Here is a 22,675-nt window from a genome sequence, read left to right as displayed (position 1 = left end):
ATGTTTCCATGCCATGTCAACACTGTGTTCATGTAGGGAGCTTTATTTATTGATGTTAGTCTGTGTTGGTGCGCAACATTAGCACGCATAGCACGTCGCCATTTTCCTCAGACGTAATGTCCTGAGTCATCAGCGTGTCTATGAGTCTGTTCCTTTACTTTCCAATCAACACGTGTGATTGACGCATTACGGTTAACCCCCCATTTATCATAGGATTTTTATTTATTTTATTTTATTTATTTATTTATTTATTTGTGCATTTCCTGCTACGGCTATATAGTCCAATTGCGTGAGTGGCCAATTACATTACATTTGGTCAGATGAAGTCGATTCCCTGTGTATTTGTGGATACTAGTGTCAGCCTGGTTTTTCGTAGACATTAGAAAACATAAACACTCACGGTGATTTAGAGAAACAAAGTGTTGCATATTAATATCTATGTGTCCTACCTTATTAACTCATTCACTGCCATTGACGGCTATAGATGTCAAAAATGCATTTGAACTATTTCTATTAGTTTAACATTTTCCCCACTTTTGTTAACAAGAGTATGAAAACCTAGATTTTTTATTGTATTAGAACAGATCTAACATTTGTGATTAATCGTGAGTGAAGTCACGCGATTAATTACGATTAAAAATTGTAATCACCGGGCACCCCTAATTTTTAATAATCTTTTCACACGAAAACAAAACAAAAAAAAGATTATTAAAAATTAAATAAAAAATGTTTTTTTTTTTGTTTAAATTTTTTTATTTTTTAATTAGGGGCATCAGGCGATTAAAATTTGTAATTGTAATTAATCGCATGAGTTAACTCACGATTTTTTTTTAATATCTGTTCTAAATGTACAAAAAAAATCTAGGTTTTCATACTCTTGTTAACAAAAATGAAAAAAAAAAGTTAACTAATAGAAATCGTTCACATGGATTTTTGACGTCTATAGTCGTCAATGGCAGTGAATCAGTTAAAGTAAAAAATAAAATAAAATCTTTCCAATAATATTATGCTAGTGTAATCACAGTATTCTGATTAATATTGTGTTTGTGGAATATCAATTAAGCAGAAAAAAACACCTGTTTTTATCCTTCTCAGGGTGGCCATTTTGCCTTTTATTGCCACTTGCTGTCGACTGGAAATGACATCACAGTGATGAAGGGCTGGCTTGCGAACGTCACATGACCAAACCCAGAAAACAGGTGAACCGTGCTTGGTCGATACCTGAGCCTTTAGCCGCTGTGATGTCATTTTCAGCAGCAACAGCAACAGGTGGATTTTGCTGCTAAATTCATATTCCAAAAATGCAGTATTAATCACAATATTGTGTTTAGACTAGTAGGGGAACATATTATTATAAAGCAAATGTTTAACTTGATTTCCCCTTTAAATCGATGGAATTGTCTGGCGACCAATCCAGGGTGTACCCAAAGTCAGCTGGGATAGGCTCCAGTAGAAACTAGATGGATAGAAAATGGCCGAATGAACATTTTGAAGGGTTTCGTAGCTGCTAATCAGTTGCTGAGCGTCTCGTGTCACACTTTGTTTGTGTTTGCCGCTCGAGTGGTGTGTTTGATTCCTTCGTGGGAGGCTCGGCGGGCGGCGTGTGTCTGACACCTCTTTGCTTCCGTTAACCTCAATCAGATGGCGCCGGACCTGCGCGGAACACCTGCTCCCACAATGTGCGCGTGAGCCCGTGATGCCGAATCGATGGGCCACCTCGGGGATGGCACGGCGGGCCCGCGTCGAGGGAGTGAGGGGGGGGGGGGGTGTGGGGGTGGGGGCGGGTCGTCTGCCAGCCTCATTCTTCACGCTTCTTTTAAGAGAGGCGTGCGTGCGAAATAATACCTGCTCATTAGGAGCACGCCGCCTCCCGGCTAATTCATCGCGGACTGTCACGAGCTTGTGTACGACCCCCGGGAAACACATAAATCACACGGCGAACCGAGCGGTCCGGCGGCCGGCTCCATGCCCCCAACGCCGCTGATTTATCAAGCAAATTACTGCAAGTCCTGCTCGGCCCAAACACTTTGCAGAGGAAATCACCGACTAACCCCTGAGCCAACCGATTTATTGAAAAACTGCCCCCCCACCCAAGCCCACCCTTAACACCCAACATCCCCCCCCAGCCCACACTCACCCAACCTCCTCCTCCGCCATCTCTTCCCGTGCCACTCCACTCATCTTTCACCGACTTAATTAAAATCCATCCCGTTGGCTCGTTGGCATTTATTACAACCAGCGGGCTAATGAAACAAAGACAACGACAAACCCAAAGCTGCTTTGTGCCAGTAAACATTTTACAGCACCCCCCCCCCCCCCCCCTCCTCCTTCCTCGCCTCCCAACACACACACACACACTTAAATATACGGCCTTCCTACTGTAGTGACATTTAAACAAGGTTTAAGGTAAGGTAGGGTATGACGACGAGTCTGCGTTAGTCAATTATCTAAACAGCAAAAGCAGTGAAGAAAACAAGGAGATTTAAGGGAAGCCCTGATGGGGGCCGCACTCATTATATGACATTGAGTTTTCTTGGCTGGAAACGTAATCAATGATATGCTTACAGTGGCATGAAGATGAGAGAATAGCATGAATTAGATCATACTTGACGTTGTTATTGTTTCGTACTGCTCATATAAACAGGACCACCTCCAGAATTGATTTTTAACACCATTGCTAGAAGAATCTGGAAAATAATTGATTCCTAGGATGTTTCCTTATATATCGGGGTTCCTCGGTTTCATTCCTACGGTGGCCACCTAAGCCAAAATGGTACCTTAGTCGGAACCAGGTTTATAATAGTTTTGGATTTTTGATTATAATTTATTTTATTTTGTTTTGACTTTTTAAAATTTTGCCTATTTAACTCATTTGCTCCAAAAAAATGTATAAATGTTTTAAGTGTCCCAAAGATGTATTTATACGTTTTTTATGTTTATTTTTTATTTTTATGCTAGAGCATACGGAAGGCTTTGATGCAGCCTCTCAACTGCAGAGAACGGTTGAGGAAATGGTAGTTATTAATGAAAACGGCCATCAGGTGGCAGCAGAGCAAAAGAGACCAACCCGGGCCATGATGAAAAAAGCGCATTTGCCCACAGTTCTATACAGATTTGTGAATAATGAGGAAACTTAGCTATATTCTAATGCCAATTGCTGCAAAAACGGAAACAGATAGAAATTTACTTTTTATCCTGATGAGACTAATCTTTTTTTGGTAGGTTCCATGTTTTTATAGCAATAGAACACAATATTCTGCAGGCCTTGCAAAATCTGTCAAAATCCAGTAAAACAGCGGGGAGTGAAGGGGATTGCTTCAGTGAAAATGGCTGGGAGCGAATGAGCTAAAGTAGTTTTTATAGCAAGTTTTTATTTTTCCAAAAATGCTTCATTTTAGTTTAATTTGTGTTTGTTTTAGTATTAGATTTCATGTTTTTATTATAAACACATATATGGAGTATTTGTCAAATGCAAGATATAAAAAAAAAGGTCACTTAGTATTGTGTAATATAGTTCACTAGAATTCTCAAACAATGGTTTCACCTTCTTTTTTCTGATGTACAACAATACCGTACATTTAAGATGAACCCCAAAAGTTCATTTATATTATAAATTGACAAAGACGGAAAAAAAACAAAGAACATCGCTTACAAACATAAGAAGTTTCAGTTTGTTTTTTTAAAAGCATTTTCTTGAAGTTTTTTTTAATTCTGGTTTTAGTTATTTTGATTGTTTTCATGAACTATAATAATAATAATAATCAAATTTATTGGCCAAGCACACAAGGCAGCATCGTCGCAACCTGTCGGAGAAACACGAAAAATAACATTGACCAACAGAGGGAGACAGAGCGGGAAGCCTAGCGGCTTGCTAATTAGCGCCCCCAGTTTCTTAGCTGAAAAACAAGAAAACACGAGGAGAAAAAAAACAACGTACGAGTACCCAATTCATTCATTCATTCACGCAAGTGGTTAGCAGATTCTCTGCTAAATTCTCCTTAAAACAACATTTCACAAGTCTTTTCTTTATTATACACACATACTATAATTGGCCGGTGCGAGGCTCAGTGTGTTGCCGCTTCTGTTAGACACAAGGGTAACCGGGCTGGATCACTGTGGGCCTTAATTGACTCTTCTACTCATGGTGGAGGCGGGTGATGAAGAGCCAGAGAGCTTCTCAGATTGGCCATGATACTTAAAGTGCAAATGTGTCTGTATTGAATAAGCAAAACAACAACTCAATTATAGGTCTAACTGCCTAGACGGGAGGTCCAAATGACATTGTAGCCGTGGTTCTTGGCAGTCGCTGGACTCGCTCTCTCTCCCTCTCCTGCCTCCTCTTGAGGCTTGGAAATGGGGGGGCGCATGGAGGAAGACGCTAAATTAGCTGGCTGATCCGCGCTCATTGCCGCATGCATACACATCCCCCTATTACCGCCGCCCGGGCGCCGCTTAATATTCCGGGCATGGTGGTGCGCGTCTAGATTGCAGATTTATCAAATGGGAAAATGAATGTATGATGATCAGTTAAATTGAAAATCAGCGCCCGGGTGACAGACCGCGCTGACACCTCGGTAATTAGAAAGAAAAATGATGGCGTCCGAATGCATAATAGAGCAAAAACAATTTACGCCATACACACTCCCACCCCTCCCCGCAACCTCCTCCTTCAACGCTGTAATGACGGCGTGCTCAAATTGAAAATTTCTCCCAGGTTGGAATTAAATTCATAAAAGGTGATGCGTGAGAAGGTTTCCAGGTCCGTTCCAGACCTGGCGTGTTACGTCGTCTGAAAACGGAACCAATAAATTGCATGTCCAAGGTCAAAGGTGATTGCCTGTCTTTCTCTATGTCCCTCCAATTGCCAACAATGATAGACGATGTAGAATAAAAGCACATCAATTAGGGAGCATCCATTTTCCTGTTTCGGCTCCTAAATAGAGGAAAAATACTGAAGGTAGTCCCACGTAATAATAATTTTCAATACAGGAGATGAAGACAAAATGCTTTTGCTTGACACTGTCTATAGCAGTCCAAACTTTTTCGTCCAAAGCCCCCCCCCCCCCCAAAAAAAAAATGAAGGATGCAAGGGCCACTTTGACTTTTTTTTTTAACTTTAATTCATCAAGCACACCAAAAACAGTCAAACATATTTTTTATATAGTTTATAAGTTTTTTTTAACTGCAATCTGAACAGCTTTTATTATTATTATTATTATTGTAATGGCAACCGTTTAGGATTTTACCCAATTTTTGGGTGGTCGAGACCCTGTAACCCACCAGCCACATTCCATCACTACATTCAGAACCGAAACAGGAGCAGGAATCAATCATACGATATGTTCATAATGTGGCCGTTCACACTGAGCAGAAAGTGGAGGGAAATAATTTTTGCTTGTAAACATTTTCTTTATCTGCCACAGTGTTATGAAGAAAAATGTTAATTGTTTATAGCTCTTTGCATATATATAAATAAATAAAAACTCTTCAGTATATTGAACAATTGTATTAGCAGCAGATGCCATATTAGTATATGCCACAGGCCGCTTAAAAATGGATGGTGGGCCACTATTGGCCCCCGGGCCATAGTTTGGGCACCCCTCGTCCATAGTGTTATTTGGTGCTGTTTTTGCTGTACAACATGTATGGTAACTATATTTACGGGGATTTATGTAGTTAACAGACAAACAAAGTAATTCATAGTGGCTCCTTTCATTTATAAGTCACATTGTTAAACTTTTAAAAAAAAGCTCTGAAAGCAACCAATTCCTGTCAACTGACACACCCTTTAAGACTTTATGCTACCAAGCCTATTTATTTTACTTAAAAAATGCTATATTTCTTTCCTTGTAGATTTTTTTTTCCAGGAACAATCACTGCAAAGTACTCGTTTGCTATAAGGGCAGATCAAAACCTACATTTTCTAATTAATCGTCCTCTTGAAACTAACCGATTAAAGCAAATAAAAGCGACGATTTCACCGGAATGAACGATTTAATGTGATTGTTTCGGTCGAAGGGGACGTTTCCCCAGGCCTTATGGGAAAATAATGTCCTTATGAATTAAATAATAGGGTTATTACTTTCATTGATTTTAGCTGTCTGGGAATTTAGTGTTGAGCTCGGGTCTTAACCCATCCTCCATCCTCCTCCATCCTCCTCCTCCTCCTCCTCTTCCTCGTGTCTAATTATTTTCCTCTAAGCCGCCCTTGCTTCCTGCAGCGCAAACAGCGCACTCGCCGGGCGAAAATTATGTAAATATTATTAAAGGGACTCGGGCGCGGAAATTCATTTTTAGCTCGGGCTCCGCGGAGCAAAGCCTCCCCGTCCCTCGGATCCTGCGTCAATTTATTTGCAAATAAAGCGGGCGCTGTGACCGGGAGGGATCAGGGATATTTAGGCGGCCTGTCAACACGGCTCCTATGTGCGCACGCCGGCCAGAATTAATGCTTTTAATAATTGGGATTTCACTTTCCAGGGGACTGGGGTGGCGTTTATAAGAGCATAATCTTAACAAGCGGGTTTTCCCCTCTCAGCGTTCCATCTGGTCTTCATGGATGTTTAACCTATTTAAGTGATGATCAAGTTGTTGCCGACTTTCGGCTTGTCCCATCAGGCAACCCTAAAAATATTATTTACTGACAACATTTTACCCCCTTTAAAAATATATATATTTTGGCAGATGGTTGATTGGGAAGAAGAAAAAAAAGATCACTGATCTTACAACGAGTCCCATAATGCATTGCGATAGCTGTACGTGGCTTCCTCCACTTAGCGGGAACTCTTACTACACCCCTTTAAATCAGGTTAAAAGTGATCTCGTGGAATTAGTAGAAACCCAGATCTAAAACTCTGAAGTGTCGAAAATGTTAGCTAGCGAGGCATAGCTCCTGTTAGCTTACGAAGCTAGCTAAGTGCTAGCTAGTTAAAGTATACAGAATATCTTGTCCGTTTTAATTGTAGCCGTTTCAAAAACATCAGCCCTAGTTTTTGTACGATTAGTTTTTTTTGAGTTTTTGCCGCTCGATTTTGATCCAATCCACTCATTTTTTGTACCAAAAGCATGTGACTCGCCCACACATTTCCTGGAATCGAGCATCCACACAAAACATCCGCATGCGTTTCCTTGATTGAATATTTTCTTGTTGAGTGAGCATCACCTTGGGCGGTTATCAAAAGTTTGTGCTCGTTTATTCAGTGTGACCAGAGGCCCAAAAAAACCCAGGTGCTAGCCCTCTAATAAATAAGGTAAGAATCATGAAGGAATTCATGAAAGAACACGTAGCAAGTGTTAAAATAGCGTACGCGTGCCCGATCTTGGCCGGATTTCCAATCCAGGAAGTCCACATTGATGGCAGATTTTTTTGGTGTGTTTTTTCTTCTTCCAGACTCTAAAGTTGGTTAGATAAAGAAGGTGAGAAAAAAACTCGTGGTAAAATACAAAAATGAAGATTCCCATTCCAAACGATAACATGTCCTCCTCCTGCTCTCTTCTTCACCATTCGCTATACACCAGTATGTATCTTCAGTAAAGGTAAAAGATTTATCCATTTCATTAATAATTTATATTTATTTCACATTGTTTTCTATACTGCTGTTATTCTTTATTAACTCATTCACTGCCATTGACGGCCATAGACGTCAAAAATTCATTTTACCTTTTTTTATTCATAAAACCTTTTTCCCACTTTTGTTAACAAGGGTTTGAAAACCTAGATTTTTTTAAAATTGTATTAGAACAGATATAAAAAAAATTGATGAATCGTGAGTTAACTAGTGAAGTCATGCGATTAATTACGATTTACTTTTCTTTAAAAAAAAAAAAAAAAGATTATTAAAATGTTTTCGTTAATCAGGCGATTAAAATTTGTAATCGTAATTAATCGCATGACTTCACTAGTTAACTCACGATTAATCACAAATTTTACATCTGTTCTAAATGTACAAAAATATTTTTTCTCTAGGTTTTCATACTCTTGTTATCAAAAATAGAAAAAGATGTTAAATAGAAATAGTACAAATTAATTTTTGACGTCTGTAGCCGTCAATGGCAGCGAATGAGTTAATGGGGGTTTTGTTTGGGGTGTCTGGAATGGATTTTTTTCCATTTATATTATAGAAAATATTTTATTTGTATTATTAACTAACAACATTTAACCTCCTTGAAAGAAAGTTAATCTTAGAAGATGATGTAAAATGCATTTGCAAATACAGAAAGATGTGTGTTGCCATCATCGTAACTCACTGTTCATGCATTCCAACAACTGGAACATAGCTTCCTTCGATTTTCTAATGGTAACACTTATTAGTGTCAGTAGCTTGTTTTAAAAAGTTATTACATGGCACAAATTAGTAATGTAGAACGTCAAGTTTGAAAACACATCAAAATGTGTAAATGTTCTCTAAGTTATCCAAAAAGTTAGCTCATGAGGCTTAGCTTGTGCTAGCCTGCTAAGAAAAAATGCTAGCTAGTTAAAGACCATACCTTTAGCTTTTTATGAATTTTAGAGAAGTTCAAGTACCCTTAAAAATATGAAATATTATATATTATACGTATTATATTATGATAATGCATTATTTTCTTTACTAACAACATCTAATCCCTTTAAAGAAAATGTATCTAAGAAGATAGCATTCCATTGCAAAACGGACATAGCTAGCAATACTTATTTCACTCGTTTTAATTGAATGACAGGCAGCAGGTGTAGAAGTTTGAAAACTCGAATAAATAAAAAAAAGATTCATTGTTTTCTAAATGGTTGAAAATGTTAGCTCGCAATGCTTAGCTTGTGCTAGCTTGCTATGTTCTTGCGCTTTTATGAATTACCTGAAGAGTGAAGCCTAATACAAGCGTGTCATGTTTTCATTTTTAAACACGACGAAAGATCATCAAAGGTGTCAAACTCAGACTGACAGAATGGGTTTATAGGAGTGGAAGTGGTTAACTGTAAGAAGCGTATTCCAATAACTGGAATTAGATTTTTCCGGGTGACTAAAAGCATCATTAAAATTGTGTTTTCTGAGGGTAACATAAAAAAAGCGTGTTAATTGTTTTCTGAAATCATTCTGTTTCAACTTTATTATATCAAAACCTTTGTACCATTCATTTCTAAATGTATGTTTCGTTTCAAATCATATTGGCAGGGCCTTTATTTGTTGTGTGATAGCAAGAAAGCCTCATGCAAAAGGGGCCTGTAGCCTAAAAAAATCTGGTTCAAGCATCTTTCTTTAGATTGACCCCCCCCCCCCCCCCCCCCCACCCCCCAAAATATTAATGTGGACTCTCACTCCATCCCCCTCCCTTAAATCTTTATCTGGCTCACTCCCGTAGGGCCCCACAATAACAACAAATGACGAGGGGCTCCGGCTCCCTTTTGTGAGGGAGGGGAAAGGGGGGGGGGGGTGTACGCAGGCAGCACGCCTGTCCTATTATGTGCGACACATGATCAATAGGGCGATAAGGCAGCGACATCAATATAAGCGACAGAACAATGAGGGATATCATCGAACATCTATCTTAATATAGCCGGCTACAAGGGCTGCCTGACAAGCGCGCCAGCTCATGAAAATTCCGCCCCACGAATCAGACCCCCCCACCCCTCCTTCATACGCTCAATAGTCTATGCACACACACGCATGCGGGCTGCCAGGCGCGCGCACGAGCGCCGTGCAGCTGGCTATTATTCCCCCATTTCAATTTGACACCCCTGCCTTTCATGCTAATTCTATTATTGTAGGAAGTTTATGTGATTCCATATCACTAGAAATCACTAATGTCTAATAACCCTTTGGGCTGAGGAGGGAGGGGCGGGGGAGGAGGAAGGGGAGCTGCCTGGAGACCCTGCAGCAGCCAGTGGGAAAATAATTACTTTCATATCAAAACTCAGCAGGAGGCGCAGGGTCCTATAGCCGGCGGCCACTAACCTCATTCCAGGCCGGCCTTTTCAAATGAATAAATTTGTTAAAGCAATAAATACAAACAGCCAGACGGTAGTGAGAGAGGCGGATTTATCTGCTCTAACGCCCACAACGGTCCACAAGCTTCAGCCCCCCCGTTTCCCTTCCCTGGAAAGACAGCGCTCACTTTTAAACAATAGCTTTTATTTATCAAAACGTTGACATATAAATATCGTTTTCTGCTTTTTACAATATCTGAGGATTTCGGTTGAAAGTAACATGTGTTTTTCTTTACAGGTTTTGGTCACCAAAAAGGGAGAAAAGGAAAACCTGCGGCCTCAGCATCCCAGGACACGTGATTAAAAAATAGGTGAGGATTAAAAGCCCCGTTTCCACCAAGCCGTGCGGTTCGCGTCCACTGTGAATGGAAGGAAGATTGTTTTTCTCCGTTGTCCAACAAGCCATGATAACTGATTTGAAATTTGCCACTTTGCAATGGGGGTGGAGCCAGACACACTGCAGTCCACTGATTGGTCGACGGACAACGGTCACTCGCGCGTGGCAGCGGGATTGCTATGCCAAGAAGATGTCCTCCATGTCACGTTCTGCCACAATCTCACTTGTTGATGTAGCCCCCTCGTTGCATATCGCCTGCTTAAGAAAGGAATTTATCCACCATATTTTTATGAATAAGCTACACTGGTACAGAATGAGCGTCGCTAACCTGTTTTATCTTCAGAAGTAACGTCCGAACCGGAAATACATCCGTGTTTCACCAGTTTCATACTTGATCTGGTTTTGTCTTGTAAAAAATACTTCTTCACTGTACTTAAAGGTGAAGTCAACCCCCCCAAAAAAAATCTTGGCAAAATCTTCTATGCAGAATATTGTGTTAGTGGAATATGAGTTTTTTTTTATTCATCTCAGGGGGCGGCCATTTTGCCACTTGCTGTCGACTGAAGATGACATCACAATTGCTCAGATCTCAGGTAACAAGCAATCACCTCAGCTTCAGTAAAACAGGTGAGCTGTGATTGGTCATTGCCTGAGTCCTGGGCAACTAACTGTGATGTCATCTTCAGTCGACAGCAAGTGGCAAAATGGCCGCCGCCTGACATGGATTAAAAACAACTGGATTTTGCGTAACTCATATTCCACAAATGTAATATTAATCAGAATGTCATATTTAGACTCGTGAGGTCACATATGACATATTCCCAATTTAACTAGATTAATTAACTACTTATGTACCTTTAATCGCTTTATTTGTGCGGTTTTCGGTAGATGCAGGTGCGAAACGAAGGACGGTCGGATTTGAAAAGTGGAGCGAATGGATTCGGCCTGACTCGGGATTCGATATTGTACGGCGCAAGAGGGGTACGACGCCATGACTTTTTTTGTTGTCATTTTACATACAGTACATTTGAACAAAACCGCAGTTGAGATCCTGATTGATTGAGATCTCGGAGTCGTTCAAGGTATCAATGACGGCAACAGATTTCGGAGAAGCAAAAATATTCCCAATCCATGGCTTTATTATTTTTTTGCCACCAAGCGCTCGCTATTGTGACGATGACCCGCCTTTGCCGGGATCTAAAAAAGATAACGGCGCCTGGATCTTCTGATGAGGAACTATTTTGTGGGTTTCTTTGCTTTTTGTCGCCTTGATTTGTCAATGGAAACCCGTCAGATCAGGACGTGCCCCACCAAACCGGACCTCGAACTTGAACTGAACCCGTGTTGCTTGGTGGAAACGTGACGAAAGTCTCCCCGTTCCTGATATGTTTGCAAGCATCTTTGCGGTGCTTTGGGAATGTTTGAACAGTCCACTCTCAGAGAAATGTAGCTTCGGGGTACAAGGCCTTGCCACTCAAATATATTTGTATCCATTGACGCTTTCACGGCTCGGAAACACACCTGGGAGTCCACTAATCAGGGGAGCGTTATTCTACCTCGAAGGACCAAAATGGCCTCCTACCGCAGCCCTGTTTCTGACGGCGTCCGAGCGCAGCGCCGTGCTAGTCCATATCCACGTCCTCGCCGTCAGTTTCGGGCGCTTCCCTGCAGTCTGCGTCTGCCTCGAGACCCTCGGAGAGGCCCGGAGACGCTCGCTCCTCCTTCGCACGGCGCTCCTCGGCTTGGCGGCCGTCGGTCAGCGCCGGCGCGTGCGCCCTCCCCGCCTCGCCGGAATCGGCGGCCTGCGAGGATGCCTGAGACTTGGGACAATCGCCGGCACGCTCCTCCTCCTCCGCGTCGACCCTATTGCTCACGGGACTGTGATGGTCGTGGGTTTTATGATCCGCGCTCGTAGGCTTCGAGAGGTCGGTGGGAGCGCAAGACTGTTCTAGGTTTTGACCCAGGTGCAGCCTATTGATGCCGTCCTGACACGGTGACGCCTTCAGTGCCGCTTGGGGCACAAGAAAGCCGAGGGGCTGATGGGTAATGGGGTAAAGCAAAAAGTGGCCTTTACCCACCAGTGTCCTCTGGGTGGGCAGCGAGGCGAAGTCCAGGGGAGGCTTCCGTCGCGGCGTGGCGTCCGAGAGGAGGCTCTCCACGCTGAAAGGGTTGCGCTTCTGCAGGGACGAGGACCTCGGACCCGCCGGACTCGCGGAGCCGTGCGTGCTGCCCGGAGAAACCTGCTCCGCTTCTCTTCTTTGGTTTTGGTGGTTGAAGTCGTGTCGGGTTTGGTCACAGCTGGATTCGGTTTGGTGGCCTTCGGCGCCGCCGGACGTCAGGGGCAGCTCTGCGTGAATATTCCCGTTGGGAGCCGAAGATGGCGGCTGCTCGCTGTCGGTGAACTGCGACACGCCGCTGTCGCTCTCGGAGCCGCCCGGCGTGTGGAAGCTGTCGCCGTGCAGAAGTTTGTTCTGCGACTTGAGCAGCTTCCGCTCCTGCTTGCGTTTCTTCTTTTCGGCGCGCTCGTGCTCCCGCCGCGCGATCTCCTCGGGGTCCATGGGCTCGCCGCTGCACGTGGTCGGGTGGGAGTTGTGCGCGGGCCGCCCGGGCCCTTTTTTTGTGTTCTCCTTCTTCCTCCACTTAGCACGTCGGTTCTGGAACCAAACCTGTGCACATAAACAGCGGACTAGTTTAGTTAAAGAAAACTTTCATAGATGATCTCCAGTTAGTTCAGATCGAATGTTTTTTGTTGACATCCCTTCGGCTCAAGCCACAGTTCCGTCTTCGCACCGGCTCCTTTTTTCAATTAGTGGAGTACTCGCACTCGATACCAAACAAAATTGGGTCAATTTGACCCAACTTTGGGTTGTTTTGTCCCAAAGCGGGTCGGTCCAATTTTGGATCCATATTGGTTTATTTTTGACACAGCCGGTTTAAAGCTGCAGGTTTTAGTCAATCACAGAGCCTTCGGTTGTCAGACTCGTCCGAACTTAGTGGATCGGGTCTCATTTTATTCTCCTGACTGCCTTTAATTTAGCATCCATCGCACAAGATTAAAACCGAAAGGTGGAGAGGTGCCTTGTCGTCCCAAATTGGGGGATGCTTTTTCATTTGAGCTTGGCATTTTTTAAAACGCAAAATCTGTTTGGCAACCAATTCCAGTAGGACTTGATTGTTTGATTACATTTTTTTGGGCGACTCATTTATGTTTTTTCTTGTTTAAATGAATCGTTTTAAGCATGTGAAGCACTTTGTGAGTCGACTCTGTAAGAAGTGTTCTACAACCGACAAAACACACTTTAACTTTGTGCTGTGATGCTGCAAGTGACTTAATGAGCTGACTGTAAGTAAATTAATTAGCAACAATAATCGTCAAAGTCAATTAAAACAGATACAAGGACAGATTGTGTATTAAGGGGTTTTTTGCCTAACTGACAATTTGGCATGCGCTGTACAAATGGCTTCAGATGATGTTTATTTAATGTGAGCATATGTATGTTTTTACAAGCAAGTGTGCTCACTGTAAATCAGCGGCACAAAACTAACAAGGAACCAAAATGGCCTTGTTAAAATTTCCACAGCACTTATTAATGTCCACATCTAAAAAGGTAAACATTTGTGTGAAAATACCAAAGTGCAAATGAGTTACTTAACATAATCGCAGCAATATCCAAACACGTCCATCCATTTATCAATTTCCTATACAGCTAATTCCGCAATTACTGTAAATGGCGTCATTCAATTCTCCTTAAACAGCTCCCCGCAATCCATAGCAACTAAATTACGCCTGTCTAACAGATGGCTCCTATTGACCATCTGAAATTATCACTCCACTCACCTTATACATAAACCTTACTGCAATGCATTCACTTAACACACGTGATCGCGATGCCTATTTTAAAGCGCGAAACATCCTCACCTTTTGCCAAGTGACTCTTACGTTGAAGTTGTATCACTTCATGTGGCAACATTCGAGCATCCATTTTGTGCATAGGCCTAAATTTATAAGTGGGACGTTGCCAATGTCAGATTGATTGATTTTGCCTCTCATGGCAGCATTCTTCTCATTTATGTTTTGGTCTACAGTGAGTAATTGTGTTCCACCAAATCTACAGGATTGGTAAAAGTTGGTCACAGCAGAAACGTTTACGTTAATCACCAACGAGTTTGCTTAATGCCCTAACTCCGTCAATTCAATCTAATTGCACCCTAACTAATTGGAGCGTTTCATTTTAAGACCAGCACCGACACCAGCCCTCTGCTCCTCGCAGGACTCCCTTCTTCTTAGCCCAGCCGGCCAAGAGCGACGCCCCCCCCCCCATACCCCCCCCCCCCCCCCCCCCGCCCGGGAGCTCTCTCGGGTCGGCCTCTGGGCTCGCCGAGGGCCGCGTGTTGGCCGCTGATAAGGCGCGAGGCGCGGATAATGAGGGTGAGGCGCGGACACGGAGCGCGACAATGTGGGATTGTTGATGGGGCTTCTATCGCGTGTTCCCCCCCACACAACCCCCCCCCCCCCACCCTTCGCAAACCTGCGATAAAGGAGCGTTTAAGCAGCTCGAAGACTGAATAAGCTGAGGTTTAGGAACAAAAATCCCCCCCCCCCCCCAAGAACATAAAGCGTCACTCAGTTGTGATGCTTGTTCCTATACCATGACTTGGACTTTTCTTTTCTTTTTTTCGGAATTCTTTTTTTTTTTTTCCACACACACACATCGAACACGTCCTATAGAAAACAAAACGACCACACAAATTAATAATACGTTGCTTATAATTGTACACGTCATGTGATGCTTAAATTGACCTTTAGCTAGCTGCAGCACAATTTGTGACATTTTGGTGGAGGACATTAATTATTATTATAGCTAGTCAATATTTTCTTTCCTACAATTTTGTTTAGTTTTGAAATGTCATATCGGCTGGTTTAACTTCAATCCCTTATATAATAATAATAATATTAATAATAATAATAATAATAATAATAATAAAAATGGGTTCACTCATGTTTTCTATAAATAATGATATAAAAAAACATTCTACAAATTCTGCATGCAGGTTATGTAAAAGGGCAATAATGAATATCTGGACAATCATTTATTACATTTACAGTAATTAATTTTGAATGAAAGCTATTAACTTAACCTATATTTGAATGCATATTCGAGTATTTTAATATTTACTATTAAAAATGCAGTATCTTAAATTCACATGATTTCAATATAATTATGTAGGCCTATGTGTAATAATATATTTCAAGTACAATAATTAATTTAATTACAATTAGTTTTTGTATTAAATATGCAGCCTCCATTGTTACAAAATGTGATTTAATCAAAATTCTAAATGAAGATCTACTTGGGGAACTGGTTCAAATTATTTTCACCCCCTTTGTTTGGCTTAGTAACAAGCCTTGTTTTTTGTTTTTTTTATGAACCCATAAATCAATAGGTCGTGCCCATGCATAATTCAAAGGGGGATCCTTTATTGAAGCTTAATTGACAAATTGCTGCCCCCTGTATGGAATGGGCCTTCACGGGCCATCTCCTGAACAAACAGCCCTCCTGGCATGTTTTGAGGGGGGGTGGGATTTTATCATATTAAAAAAAACAAAAAAAACATTTAAAACTCAATCCATGTAAATAAACGAAAAGTAGCCCTGGCCTGCAGTTACCTGAACCCTGGACTCGACCAGGTCCAGCCTGAGTGCGAGCGCCTCCCGCATGAACACATCCGGGTAGTGGCTCTCGTTGAAGGCCTTCTCCAGCTCCTCCAGCTGCCAGCCGGTGAAGTTGGTCCGGGTTCTTCTTCGTTTACAACCGGGACTCTCTTTGTCTGGGTCCCCGGAATCTGTTGTTGTTGTTGTTGTAAAGAGTTATTGCCTCATCATCCACTGATTGACAGCTTGGCCAATTAGCAGAAGCAAACAATATGCTGCAGCTTAATTAAATAATTTGATTTTATGTACTTTTTTTTTTTTTTTGGGAGGGAGAATCAATACTGAGGATGGAGCTTAATCGCCTTTGTTATATTTATGCAGCACTTCTCACAGATGGGGTAGTGCTTTAAAATTGATACACAAAGACCGATGTAATTTGTGAGTAAAAAATAACAATTATTAGACTTCAAAATCAAGGATGACAATGCTGCTCGCTGCTTGTGTCACAATTTAATCGACGTTTAGAAAATGACGTAAACACATCATGCAGTTTATCTCAAGGAAGATTTGTTGACAATTTTTAGAGCTGCATATAAAATGCCGAAACGCGACAAAACTCTATTAAATCATGGTAAATTTAAATAATGGTGGGGGTAAATAAAAAATAATAATAATCAAGTCAGGTTTTTAACTGATGATGACACCGTTTTAAATTAAGTTAAAAAAAAAAAAAAAGTACAGTCTGGAATCTCACAAATAACCCCCCTCCAAAAAATCTAACAAACGTTCAAATCAATTTTAAACAAAAATGTATCAACCCCAAAACTCTTCCAAAAATGTATTTAAAACTTGAGCTCATATTGAAAGTGGACGCACGGCGCGACCTTACCGCAGAGTTTGTACTGGCCGTCGGGCGACAGGAGCGCGCTGGAGCTGACCACCGAAGCCGAGCAAGAGCCGTTTAGTAATCCGTCTATGGTGAAGGGGACGGCGGCCGCGGACTGCAGCTGGTGCGCGCCGGCGAGCTCGTAGTGGTGATGATGATGCTGCTGATGTTGATGCTGCTGATGCTGGTGGTGGTGGTGGTGATGGTGGTGAGCGCCGAGCGGATACGGGAAGCCCACCAGCCCGCCCAAGGAGCCCCCGAAGTGGGCGTGAGGGTGATGCTCGAGGACGCGACTGTCCATGCTCGCCCGGGCTGCATGCGGCGGGGCCGAAGTGAGGATGCGCGGGGGGCGGCAGTGTGAGGCTGAACATGCAGTCAGCAAAGGATGCAACAAAAAAAAATGTGATTTTGAGAAAAAAGGGAAAGCAGAGGCTGCGTTGCGGGTGTGTCGTGTCCCACGGCCCGCCACGGATGAGCGTTGCGAGAAAGCCGGCAGCGACGTGTTGTGGTCCAAGCCCGAGATGTCAAGCTCGCTTCCCCCCCTCCTGGAGCCAGCTCGTTAGGACTCCCCCATATGCTGGCGGGGCCAATCACAAGCTTTAATGGCTGTGTGACGTCACCGCGCTCAGAGGAGGCTGAGCGTTAATGTCGGGTTTGATTTTTTTTTTTTTTACTTCACCCCTTCGCTGGGTCGATGGATAATTACACGTGGTGCCGTCCACTCACTCAGCATGTCCAAACATGAAGGACACACGATTCAATCCTTAATGTAATAATTTTTAGAAATGTTTTCCCTTCCTTTCTTCCCTTAACACAATTTACTCATACTGTATATTAAATCGCTCATACAAAATACTAAACTGTGGCCACAAAATGTTTGTTTTTTTTCCTTCAACTTGTCCAACATACACCTTGCTGTCACAGTGGCGTGCGTACAAAGGGGGGGCTGAGAGGGCGTGCCCCCCAGGAATCCACTTGTATCCTCCAAAACATCCGGTTTATAACAATTTATAACTTTTTGATTGGGCAATGGTTGAAGCTGAATTTAGGCAGATTCATTCGTTTGTGTTAATCAAAACAGATTTTCCGCTGATTCATTTGGTTATATACGATTTACTTTCAAATTCAATACATTTTCTCCTTTCTTTTATTTAAATAAAATAAAAAAATTAAGTTCACCCCTTCACTAGAAATGAAATGCCATTCTAGCCAAAGCTAAATATACACACACACACACATTTTTTTATTACTGTTTGTATAATTAAATAAGAGACAATATAAAAGAAATGAAATAAATGAAGCCTTTTTACGGAAAAGGAATATCGGTTCCAAATATCGGTTGTCAGCCTCCTTGACTACTAATAAAAAACATATCAGTCTATCTCTATACTGTATGCATGAAAAACTAATAAATGCCTCTTGGTCATAATGATGCCGGACAGGATAAAATTAAATCATGTGAACTTTTGCCCGGTACGCTCCATTTGCTTACCAATGGTCCAATTTGAAGTTTGTTGCCATAAATTTTTATTTCATAGTCACAAATTAGCATTTTGTGCACACGTTAAATTACTGTAGCCACAATTTCATTTTTTCCCCCCCTGGGGCTCCATACAGTGGCAATCTCATGAGCTCTGATACAAAACAATGTTTGTTTGTTTCTTATTAGGCATTAATGTAACAAAATGTGTATGACTGTTGTTGTAGTTTGGGTATATAGTCAAATAAGGAATTGCTTCCCTCACACAACACCAACATACAAAAATGTCACAAGAAGTGTATAAATAATGACCTTGTGTGAATGGCAACTTGTGGAAACGCTCTTGCTTTTGCTTTCGCTATATGTTGCCGGCATAAATAAATAAATGAACAAAGATACTTTTATTTTGTTGTAGAAAATACATTAACTCATTCACTCCCTGCCATTTTCACTGAAGTGACCCCCTTCGCTCCCGGCTGTTTTATTGGATTCTGACTGATTTTCAAGGCCCACAGAATGTTGTGTTCTTTTGCTATAAAAACATGGAACCTACCAAAAGAAATGATTAGAGTCTCTTCTTTCATCAAGAAAAAAAGTATATTTCTATCTGTTTCCGTTTTGCAGCAATTAGCATTCGAATATAGCTAAGTTTCATCATTAGTCACATTCCTGGTGAAAACACTGACAAAAAGAGCTTGTTGCAACATGGCCCTGGCTGATCTCTTATACTCTGCTGCTACCCGCTGGCCGTTTTTTGTAATAACTACCATTGCTTTGAGCCACCTCTTAATGTCAGAAGCTGCATGAACGCCTTCTGTATGCTCTTGCATAAAAAAACTATTTAAAAAAAAAACGTAGAAATCCGTTTTGGGGAGTGAAGGACAAAGTATAAAAAAATATATTATGTTTGAATGACTTTAAATACTTGAACCAATGAAGTAAAATGGCCAATCAAAGTGGCTCCTTTCACATCTGTGCCGTGAACGCGCTATTTATGACAATAGAGCTAAGCTAATTTTCATTGCGCGGGTGGTAATATTTCAACTTTGTTGTGTCTAAAATACACTCCAAAAAAACACTCTTTTACTATGTGTGCCATCAGAGCTTAAGTGAGTATTCCAATATTGTCCTTGTTAACCACAAAACAGGATGTTCAGATTCATTAAAGTTCAAGGTTTTGATTGGTTTTCAATTTACATATGCGCTATTTTAAAATGACCTTCATTTCTGTGCACCTGCATTAATTAAAAGTTGAGTTCTTCATAATCAAGTATCTTGGATTTGATGGTGCTGAATGTCAAGTCTACACTCGCTGGTCACAATATTAGATGTAAACACAAATTATACGGCCATCCAATACATGAGCTAAGAGAATGCTTTCAAAATAAAATATATTTATTTATATGGTCCTTGCTTTGCTGCAATAATGTATCCTACATGTCTTCTAAGTTCTAAGAAAAAAAAAACTTAAAACATTTGGTGAACGTCTGGAAAGCATTTAGCCAACTTTGTAAACGAACCCTGACGAGACACTCGCAAACGTTGGCGGAATACGGGCTTAACCATGAGCCAGTGCAATCAAGTCGTTTTGGTATCAATAAGAGAAAACTCAATAAAATATGTGTATTCAAACTAAAATCATGATAACTATTTAGTTTGGAGTTCTGTGTTGATCCGCGCACCTCCATGTGTGTTTAAGATCATTAATTATTTAACTCATTCACTGCCATTGACGACTATAGACGTCAAAAATTCATGTGAACTATTTCTATTAGTTTAAAAAAAAAACATTTAATTTTTTATGAAATCCTATAATTTTTTTATTGTACATTTATAACAGATGTAAAATTATCATGCGATTAATTAATTACCTTATTTTTTATAAATATTTTTTAAATTAGACTTCACTAGTTAACTAACGATTAATCACAAATTTTATATCTGTTTTAAATTTACAATTAAAAAAAATCTAGGTTTTCATACTCTTGTTAGCAAAAGTGGAAAACATTTTAAACTAATAGAAATAGTTTAAATGAATTTTTGACGTCTATAGCCGTCAATGGCAGTGAATGAGTTAATATGGCGGTGTGAGAACAACTTCCGGGGCGCGTTTAATGTTTTGAGGAGTGAGGAGCTAAGAACGCTGCAATTAAGAGGCTGGAGATCCCCGTGTCCCTGTTTTCTTGTCTTGCTCGTTAGGTTTTTGTTTCCACCTGTTCTTATCCGTCCGGTCCCTTGTGTCAACCAATCAGCTCTTTCCAGCTACTCGTGTGTCATCAGTTTGCTTGCCTCGGTTTCTTTCAGTCTGTCGGTTCATTTGTTTCTGTTGATGTTGCTGTCAGTGTTTTTGTTTCTTTGCTACTTTGTATTTTGATTAGTTTTGACTTTGTCCCCATTGTCAACAGCTAAAGTGTTAATCTACTAATTAGAATATATTTCAGTCATAAATAGTCAAATAAAAATGCTATTGTAAAAATTAAGGGGTGTCACAATTCGTGCGTTCATTTTTCGTTAATTTAAAGTTCTTTTAAAACCCAAAATTTTAACACGCGATTAATGACCGCCCCTTACTTGGAAATCCTGTACTGGGGGGAATTCCAGTCGCAATGCAGCAGACATGTCCACGTTAAAATTTAGCAGTAATAATAATGCATAGATTTGTGCATTGTACAATTTTAAAAATATGCAGAATTTCACAAGTTACTTCGTGTTAAAGATTAGATTAGTTCTTAATATGAAAAAAAAAGCTGTCACCAATGTCTTGCAACGGCAATTATGCCATCTAGTGGCAGAAAAAATGACCAACACAAATCAATATCACACTTGTTTTTTTACAGTAAAGTTTTTTTTATACTAAATTTTATGAATTATTATGAAATTACTGTATCAATGACTAAAAGATGCAGCCATATTTCTATTAGTTAAAAAATTTTCTCCACTTTTATGTTAACAAGAGTATGAAAAAATTATTTATTGTTCATTTAGAACAGACATAAAATGTGTGCTTAATCGTGAGTTAACGCGATTAATTACGATTTAATTTTTTTTTTAATCGCGTGACACCCCTAGGAAAGATATTTTTGGGTAAATTGTTACAAAGGGCAGCTTTAATAGCGTATAAGCCTATACCAAATTAATTTACATCCTATGGGAATTAGTCTTTACCCTTCAAATTACCAGAACTTCTTCGGCTCCAGGTTCCACCGCATTGTGTTTGTTTTTGCTAATGAGTGTTGTTTTTCAAGTGACAAGCATTCAGAGCGTTGCGTGTCGTGCGTGCGCTTTAAATAAGCTAATTATCCAGTTGAGGACTTGTCTAATGGCCCTCGACTCGAAGCGTGCATCGGAAAAGGAGAGGTGTTGAAATTTGCAGTCATGAAAGAGGCCGGTCGCGACCGGCTGTGCAGGTCCACATCTTTGGGGAGCAAGTGGGGTAAGGGGTGGGGATGGGGGGGAGGGGGGGGGGGGGGGGCTGGGGGAGAAAAAGATTATACATATAAATTGTAAACGGTGTCGCAGGGGCCAAATTTTGCCCGAGGCGGTGACTGCTTCATTTTGTGTTAAATTTCTTGACAGAGAGACACCGGCGTGCTGGTGAATACTGAATGGTAATCAGAGCTGCTTGAATAAGTGCCCCCGCCCTCCCTCTTCCATTATACTGTGAATTAATTCGACTTTATTTATCCAATTTCTGGAGCTGACAGAATGTTAATTTGAGTTGAGATTTCTCTCTGCTGTTCCGCATGTGACCCTGCAGCCCTGGGATTGGCGTGTTGTAATAACCCGAATCTTTCACCAGAAGCTCCGATAATTGTTACCTTATTAGCATGTAAATTGTTTAATTAATATTATTATGAAGAAGCATATAATCCCCTCCGTTACTTGACCCGCGAGTCAGCCGACGAGCTGGCTCTCTGCATTTCAATGTGTGCTGCTTAAATGGCCTCTTTAATGTGGCCTTATAAAGCCTTTCCTGCAATCTTAGCGCAACTTTGAGCACTTAAGAGGCGCTTTTGATGTCACTCCATCTCTTTCTTGATTTCCCCGCTGCTCCCTCTGATGCCTATTTATTTTCCACATCAAAATCCATCGCTTTCTTGTCATTTGCTTATAAAGGGCTCCTTGCTTCACAAAGGCCGGGGCCCCCCTCCCTCCACTCTGCCGGCGGCGGTGCGAGCCAAACGCACGCGGCGCTCGATGAAAAGCAGCCCTTGACATGAGGTCCCACGAGAGCGCACCATTTAAATTCGCCTTTCTTCCTTCCTCCTCCCTCTTTTTTTTTTTTTTTCATTCGCAGGGCACGAGTGACATTGTCAGATGCTAGCTTTAATTAACTTGATAATAAGATGGGCAATTCACGTACG

General features: G+C 41.2%; 2 protein-coding genes across 2 annotated transcripts in view; one reads left to right on the top strand and one right to left on the bottom strand.

Moving 5' to 3' along the window:
• The window catches only part of LOC147169554 (uncharacterized), a 93,607-nt gene extending 71,132 nt beyond the window's left edge, over positions 1–22,475 (top strand). Inside the window, exons 12-13 of the mRNA XM_086082791.1 lie at positions 10,194–10,266; positions 22,428–22,475. The gene's annotated coding sequence lies outside the window, so the exon portion shown is untranslated. The remainder of the gene's footprint in view (positions 1–10,193; positions 10,267–22,427) is intronic.
• LOC147169555 (homeobox protein unc-4 homolog) lies at positions 10,976–17,380 on the bottom strand. The gene is made up of 3 exons (XM_086082836.1): positions 16,835–17,380; positions 15,961–16,136; positions 10,976–12,958 (listed from the first exon to the last, which is right to left on the bottom strand). The coding sequence occupies exons 1-3, from the start codon at positions 17,130–17,132 to the stop codon at positions 11,915–11,917; spliced, it is 1,518 nt and encodes a 505-aa protein (XP_085938962.1). The 5' UTR covers positions 17,133–17,380; the 3' UTR covers positions 10,976–11,914.
• Positions 22,476–22,675: the final 200 nt, after the last annotated feature.

The sequence above is a fragment of the Leptonotus elevatus genome, chromosome 8 (assembly GCF_054856555.1).
Source record: "Leptonotus elevatus isolate MCC_2025b chromosome 8, RoL_Lele_1.0, whole genome shotgun sequence".
NCBI classification, from domain to species: Eukaryota; Metazoa; Chordata; class Actinopteri; order Syngnathiformes; family Syngnathidae; genus Leptonotus; species Leptonotus elevatus.
The sequence above is the reverse complement of the archived record's forward strand: the minus strand, read 5'-3'. Positions and strand labels throughout refer to the sequence as shown.

Coding starts and splice junctions, on each gene's coding strand:
- LOC147169555 (XM_086082836.1), bottom strand. CDS start 17,132: ATGGACAGTCGCGTCCTCGAGCATCACCCTCACGCCCACTTCGGGGGC. Junction 16,137..16,834: donor CGGCCAGTACAAACTCTGCG/GTAAGGTCGCGC, acceptor CAACAACAACAG/ATTCCGGGGACCCAGACAAA. Junction 12,959..15,960: donor TGGTCGAGTCCAGGGTTCAG/GTAACTGCAGGC, acceptor TTATGTGCACAG/GTTTGGTTCCAGAACCGACG.